Here is a 7,469-nt window from a genome sequence, read left to right as displayed (position 1 = left end):
AAGAAGATGAAGATGAAGAAGAAGATGAAGAAGAAGAAGAATTGTTAAAGAGCGTCAGAGCTTTACAAGTGGTAAATCTGATTTCTGTATTTCATTTGATTTGTTTACGCTTTAAATTAAACCTGTCGTTTTTCTACTAATCATGTTTAACCACGATATTTCAGTTTTACGTTTTAGGGCTGGCCCGTGGCATAGGCAGTATAGGCGAATGCATGTTGTTAGCAATAGCATGGCTGTAAAGGTTAGCGCTTAGCTTAGCGCTTAGCTTATATGCGCTAACGGATATGTATTGCAATATAAGAAGGTTTGTCTACAACAAGTTGGAGGGAGAGTTTTCTCCTTCGCACAAAAGGAGCTAAAATCTTGCCTAAAAACAAAACCCTTGGTAGCACGTGACATAACACATAACAATGGCAAAAGTATGTATATTCAGCTAACCAGACAAGGACATGATATGAACGTAAACAATGCGAAAGGAAATGGCACTTTAATAATAATAATAATAATAGTTGACATTTACATGGCGCTTTTTATAATGCACACACTTTTTTTTTCTTCGAAATGTCACCTAACATGTTGCATGAATGATAGTTAGGGTAAGTTCAACACTTGAATATCATCAGGTCATAGTTGTTTTACTACTTTAAACATGCGCTAATTCAACTTAAGTTTTGTGAAAGCATCACATCTAGTTAAAAAGAGAAATATATTTCCCTGTAATTACTGATTTACCTGGGACTTGATTGATTTTGGTGCCTGTAGTTTTATTTTGGCAAATGCTTATTTATGAAGCAACAATTAAATTACATGGTAGCACAGCTAATCTGAGTTCATCTGTTTGGTTTTTTTCAGGTCATCTATCAATTCAATTATATGAAGTAGCCTATTATCATAAAAAAATCAACGGTTCTTTTCAGAGCCATATTCCTCTTCCTACTCTCTTTCACCCCTCTCGTTTTCTTGTCTTTTGTTTTGTTTTTCTCCCTCCCTGTATGTCAGTTCATCCTTTGTTTGTTGTTGCCCTTTTTATCCTCACTTAAAAATGGCATCCAAGCAACTGAATGAATGGCTAGAGATAGGGAATGCCCTCGCAGATGAGTTGGCAAATAAGGCAAGTACAACATTATTCAAAAATGTATTATAACATTTACTCAAATGATAACAGACACACACATTACAAAGATGTGTGTGCAACAATTAAGGGAAATATATAATCTCTTTTATATATTTATATATTAAGATACCAAAGAAACCAAAGAAACCGAAGATACAGAAGATACCAAAGAAAATAACGCAAGGATCAAATGTTTCCTGGAGGAAGAGGGACCTGGATGGGAACATTATAGCCCAACATTGGAATAAGAATCGATCTGGTCTGTAAAATATAATCTAGTTCTAGTATTTCATTAAGTTTTAATGTCGTTGGTCGGTCCTCAATAATGTTTCCCATATCATCGTACTTTGTTTTATGCAGTTAAACCTTCCAGCTCTCAGAAGTCCCCAGAGGTCGAGGAGACACATGAGATTCCTCTACAGGTCCCAAGTCTTGGTATGCACAATGAATTCTTAAATTATCCTTCAACTTGAAATGTAGGTAATTGTTTGTAGTATGTAATAGCTTTGTTCATGATACATTGTAAAGTGAAAAGCCATGTATGGAATATCTTTTTTAAATTAAACTAAATTCCATGATTTGTTTTATATTTTGTTATTTTAGATCAACATCTTCAGACACTGAGAAACCTGTTGGGTTCTCTCACTGTCCCTGCATCATCAGAAGAAACACCCACTGCATCAACATGGACCCAAAGACAGTTGAAACGTGAACAAAAATTCAGAGCTGCAATGCCAGAGCTCCTTAATTTGAAATTGGCTGCAGAGATTGTCACTACACGTTCCTGTCTCCAATGCAAAACTGCTGATGCTGTGGTCCGGTGCTTGGACTGTGTTCCACCAGGAACTCCCTTTCTTTGTCCGGCATGTGACCCTATTATCCATGGTAAACATGTCTTCCATGACAGGGAAGCCATGTTTGATGGGTTTTACAGACCTATTCCTCCCACATCCTTAGTGGTTGTGGATGAAAGTGGCCAATATGGACTCTGTGAACAAGGTGGGTTCAAATAATGTATTACATATTCCCTTACTATGGTTTCCTAATGTGCACTACATATACAGCGGCATCATTTTCACCATGTCGGAAGTTTGCTTTAACAGTTAAAATGTCTCAATTTGTATTGACTACATTTCCTAACATGTCCTAACATGCATATGAATCTCTGAAATTGTCTTTGCTGCAGTGTGTCTGCTTCCAATTCCTCCGCCATCCCAAATCTGCTTCTGTGGTCCAAGCCAAGATTTCACCATCATCCCAGGAAAGCAGACCGTGTTGGTGACTATCAATGGTTTGTTGCCACCAGAAGACGATCAAGCAGAAATACAGGATTACTATTATACTTTTGTCCTACATTGCATAGATAGCTGTCAAATTGCACATTTATATTTTTTCTCAGGTCCATACAACGTTCGTCTGCCTTCTGTGTGCTGCCCAATTTGTTCCGCCAAATGGTCCCCGAGCATAGGTGACTTGCTGGGATACAAATACTGGCCACCAACCGACAGCTGCAAAATTATTTTTAAGTTTGATGTGTTCACATCATTCGAGCAAATGAAATTGGCCAGCCCAGCATTATCCCAGCAAGTATTTATAAAAATGCTTGAACATCGATCGTTTTCCACAGGAAGGGTAAGAATAAAATGTGGTTTTCAAGATTTTTGAATACCAAACTTTTTATTAACCAAATGAATACCATTCTTGTTTCCAGTCAGGCAGAATCTGTAGCGATACCTTCCACAGAGTCTTTCGGGAGTTTGCCTTCTGTAATTACAGACAAGAAGATCTATGCCTGGTGGAGCCCTTTAAATGCCCAGCATGCACACCTGACATGCTGGCTATTGCTGTAGATGGCAATAGAAAGCATTATCGCTTCAAGAAGTCCAGAGGGTCAGTGAAATCATATTCTCATTTTAGTTGTTGTTTTATTGACTAAGCTGAATGTCTTTGCTGAAATGTTTAACTTTCCCCAACTCTGCAATTTCTTTTTCCAAAGTTTGTAGACCATCAGAAAACAATAGTTGGTTTGAAATTACACATAATTATATAAATCCAATTCATAAACATTATTATATATGACGCCTGTAAAGTTAACTCAACTTTAAAATGTTAAATGGTTGACGTTAGTTGGATATGTTGGAGCTAAGAACCAGTTTTGGATATAATCGCTTCATGAAAAATGTATTAAATTGCCCAGGAACCTTTTTCTATGCCTTCCTCTGCCCTATTCCATGCCCATCAATATAAAGGATGTACTTTTATTTTTACCTTTTTACAAGAAGTCAGTAAACTTTTCACTAATGTTAAATAATGGTGACAAAAGACTTTACACAGAATTACAGATCAAATTCACAAAGACCTTTTCCACATTTATGAAAATGTTATGGCAAAAGCAAATTGGCCACATTAAATAGAGGACACAATCAAACTTATGTATGTATGATAATGTTGCTTACAATGTCTTTCTCGAATTTTGCAGGACAGATGAACCGTCTCTATTTGATGGACTGTTCATTGCCCAGGACAGTAAAGTGTCTGCCTTTGTCGACAAAATCAGGAGCCAGATGACGATTGTAAGAATCTATTCAATCCCCTAACCCTTTATTTATTTTTCTTAGCACAGGGTTAAATGTAACAGATTGTGTCTATTTCAGAAAAGTGGTTGTGATGTTTGTGGACCGGCAACATTCACAGCTTGCAGAGAAACCTCACACAAGTCCAGGGCCAAGGTGGATGAGGAAGGACTGCAAATAGCTGTGTGCAGACATGGCATCTTGCTACAAGGCCTAAATCACTACCGTGGTGAAATATATGCCTACCCAATGTTCCTGCAGAAGGAGCTGGCTGAAGTTGCGAATGCAACATTCTTTTGTATGGATGTTGCCTGCAGGTAGTTATAACTATTGCAAAATTGGAAGTGTTTGTGGGAAACGTGTTATCTATTTAATTCTTGCACATCCAGTAGATGTAAAGCAAAAAAAGCATTCATTTGGATAAATGCTGATGTTGGTTACAAGGATTGTACTGGTAATTTTAAGGACCTGGTTTATCTTTTTACTATTATGCCATCATGCAACTGGAAAAGCTAATTGATTTTGTCATTACAGGTACTGGCCTTATTTGGAGAAGATGGCAGCAAAGTTGCCTGAGCTCCAACCACTTACAGAGATGAAACCTTTTCTCTCTGTAATGCACGCCAAGGCCCACACAGGCAAATGCGAGGTACGGTATGCAAGTTAAACATTTGTGTCACTAGATTCAAATGTTTTAGAAATTGTAGTGCACATAAGAATATCATGTAGTATATTCTATTCAAGCCTGTGGAATAATTGTAATAGTTACAAATGTTGACAAAATTGTTACAAAACAGACTGTCACAAGGATAGGCTTCCAAAACCCATTATGTTTATTTTAGTAAATATATCCGCACTGTAGAAATAATGAATGAATAGAGCTTCAAATAACTGCAGTTGTGACATTGTAGTTCAAAGCATAATTCAATATCAGAACATTTTTACTTTCTGAAATTGCTCCTGACACTGATGATAACTAAAGATGTACAGTACAAGAAATTATAATATTGAACTAAATAGCTAGATCTCATTGTTTATGATTCTGAGCAGGTGAAGTGGGGTGGCAGAAGCCAGGAAGGTGCTGGAAATACTGTCGGCGAGGAAGTGGAACAGGTTAACAGCTTCCTCTCAAGGGCAGCTCTGACAACAAAATACATGACCAAATCAGGTTGGTAGAGGAAAACAAATAGTTTTAAGTAGTGCCACATTGTAAAGCTCATATGAATTTTCATGTTTTTGTGTTTACAGCTAGAGCAGATATGATAAGCGTGCTGGCTATGCAATGGAACCACAGGAAGGTGGAGAATCTCCACAAGACACTCTCAAAGAGATTTGTCAAAGTAAGACGTCCATAATGCATTTCAAAATGTATATTAAGACTATCCGAGTTTGTTGTTGTAGTAATTTAACACCATCCTTAGCTACATGTTGTTGAATTGAATGCATTCTGCAATCATTTCATTATGATGGCGCTGCCATGGCACACTGTTCTGCCAAGAGAGTCTCTGTTCTGTTTGTTTTTAATAAAGCACTATAGGTTGATTCATCTGAATTTCTGGATAATAATAATAATAATAATAATAATAATAATAATAATAATGTTAATCCTGCTTGATCTTGAAAAAAAAGGGACACTAAGGTGATACTTGCCAACCTTGAAGAGAAGGTGTTTAGCATTTCATGTTGTTGTCTGGTCAGTTAATGTGCATAAAGGAATTCAGTAAAAAACAACCTTCTCAACCAACTGGAACGCATATTCACTTTTTCCTTTTAAACATTCTAACCAGACTACACAGAGAGCACAAACTGAGGTGGACAATCTTGAGAGTCTCAAGCAAGAGCTGAACATCTCCCTGGAGGACACGGAGCAGTGGGTGTTGGAGGTCAAGCAATGGGCAGCCACTGGTATGTTATATGATCACTGTGGTATAGATTTGGTTCCATATTTCCAAACATTTGGCTTCATGTTTTATGATTACACCTTGTTGTTTCTGTTTTCAAGAGAAACATGGAGCCCAGAGTAGCCAAGAGGAGCTCCAGAGAGAAATAGATGAAATTATTTATTCCCTCCGAAGAAAGAAACACGACCTCTATCGACAAAATGGTATTTATTATTACGTTATCTAGAAACAATATTTGTTTCTTGTTGTTGTTGTTGTTTGTATTATTAATATTAGTTTATTTGTATTTTGTTTTACTTTACAGACAGCAACCAAACAAGGCAACGCAAACAGAGAAGACTGACAGAGCTCAAGAAGAAACTCAGAGAGAGGATACTGCAGTACAACACCATTGATGCCTGTTCAGAGAAAATTGACACAGAAGCAGCATGCGGTCTGTCTGAGGATGTCATTCTGCCCTGGGAGGCGCAAGGAGATGGTAAGAAACAACTTGTTTTTGTTTGCCCTAGATATTCCATAAATTCAGTTGAAGTACTAGAATACAATCACCAATGTAACACAGAGCTATCAACATAGGTGTCACAAATCATCATGATCACAACAAATCATTTAAAAATAATGATATTGAAAGGTCTGTATGATGTTGCCCTATCAAGTCTTAATAGTCTAGTCTCACTGGGACAGGCATATCTATGGAAACAGTAAAACCCTTCCTGACCACCCTAAACTGCATACTAATGTTGAATCTCAAGACATACTGAATGTAATTCTGCCAACATAGACAGAATTGAAAAAATTCAGCAAGCGGCGAGGTTGATTTTTTTTTTACCAGATTTTAAGGTTTTGGTCAATTTAATTTAAAAAGATTGAATACAAACTGATATTATTTGTTTTATTAGCCTTACCATTGTGGTTGTTATATTTTGTGTTTTTTCCATTATAGTGGTGAACCTGCGCACAAAGAGGCGACTTTTTGACCAGGTTATGCTGGTCAGGCGTATGGAAGAGGAGAAAGTCATCATTGTGAAGGAGATGACCCAGCATTGTCAAAATCTGAGGCAGGCACTGGACAAACTGGACCACCTCCTTCATCAGACAAAAGATGACATCAGGAACCAAAGTATGTTCCACAAATACCGATTTATAACATTTGCCACTGCCCCCCTCCCAGTGTCAAATGTCTATCACTGAATAGCATCTGTAATGATTGCATTTTTTCTGAATCACAAATCTTTTTAGCTAATATACAGCCTCGGAGTTAAACATTCAAATTGCTTATATGGAACCAACATCAATGCTAATTAAAAGTTGCCTTACATAGACTGTCATTTTGTCTTTTTATTTTAGTTTCTCCAAGCGATATAACAGAAGAGGGATACAGGGGACTGCACTGCTGTATTTTACACCATCAATATCTTCTGGAGCAGAAACTGAGCAGAGTCACCAGCACCTACAGCTGTATTGGCTCGGACTCGTCTTTTCTCATGATGGAGGAAGACATTGAAGACGGTAATGAGGACGACGAACAGGACGGTGATGAGGACGGTGATGAGGACAACGAACAAGACGGTGATGAGGACGGTGATGAGGACAACGAACAAGACGGTGATGAGGACGGTGAAGAGGAAAAGTAACAGGACGGTGATGAGGACAACAAACAGGACAACGAACAGGACTTAACAAGTCTATTGTGTTGTATGCATGTCAACGTATTAAAACGAGTATTACGATTGAATGGCTTGTTTATTACCTTTTTTTTTATATGATCCTGCTTTGCATTTACTATGTCTGGTATTCAAGTAAATGCCATTAGCAGTTATCAGTCACCTTCAGATCCGAGTTACCTCGAGGGCCAGAGGTTCCCCACCCCTGGTATAAGGT

The 7,469-nt window shown here is 37.7% G+C and overlaps 1 protein-coding gene across 3 annotated transcripts; it reads left to right on the top strand.

The window, feature by feature from the left end:
• Positions 1-2,681: 2,681 nt before the first annotated feature.
• Positions 2,682-7,469, top strand: LOC307013719 (uncharacterized protein). Of its 3 annotated transcripts, none has more exons than XM_079641274.1 (12): positions 2,682-2,746; positions 2,830-3,004; positions 3,594-3,687; positions 3,769-4,004; positions 4,222-4,336; positions 4,735-4,855; positions 4,936-5,027; positions 5,475-5,592; positions 5,690-5,791; positions 5,893-6,066; positions 6,532-6,708; positions 6,910-7,075. In XM_079641274.1, the coding sequence occupies exons 2-12, from the start codon at positions 2,946-2,948 to the stop codon at positions 6,933-6,935; spliced, it is 1,314 nt and encodes a 437-aa protein (XP_079497400.1). In that variant the 5' UTR covers positions 2,682-2,746; positions 2,830-2,945; the 3' UTR covers positions 6,936-7,075. The 3 variants fall into 3 exon arrangements, with proteins under 3 accessions (XP_079497400.1, XP_079497398.1, XP_079497399.1); XM_079641272.1 differs by having other exon boundaries at positions 2,699-2,746; positions 6,936-7,469; XM_079641273.1 differs by having other exon boundaries at positions 2,701-2,746; positions 4,738-4,855; positions 6,936-7,468.

This window comes from Notothenia rossii (assembly GCF_949606895.1).
Source record: "Notothenia rossii genome assembly, chromosome: 7".
In the NCBI taxonomy this organism is placed as follows: Eukaryota; Metazoa; Chordata; class Actinopteri; order Perciformes; family Nototheniidae; genus Notothenia; species Notothenia rossii.
The sequence above is the reverse complement of the archived record's forward strand: the minus strand, read 5'-3'. Positions and strand labels throughout refer to the sequence as shown.

Excerpts from the sequence above, each read along its gene's own strand:
- LOC307013719 (XM_079641272.1), top strand. The coding sequence starts at position 2,946 with ATGCTGGCTATTGCTGTAGATGGCAATAGAAAGCATTATCGCTTCAAG. Across the intron at positions 3,688-3,768 it reads TCAGGAGCCAGATGACGATT|AAAAGTGGTTGTGATGTTTG; the intron begins GTAAGAATCTAT and ends TGTCTATTTCAG. Across the intron at positions 6,709-6,935 it reads AGATGACATCAGGAACCAAA|TTTCTCCAAGCGATATAACA; the intron begins GTATGTTCCACA and ends TTTTTATTTTAG.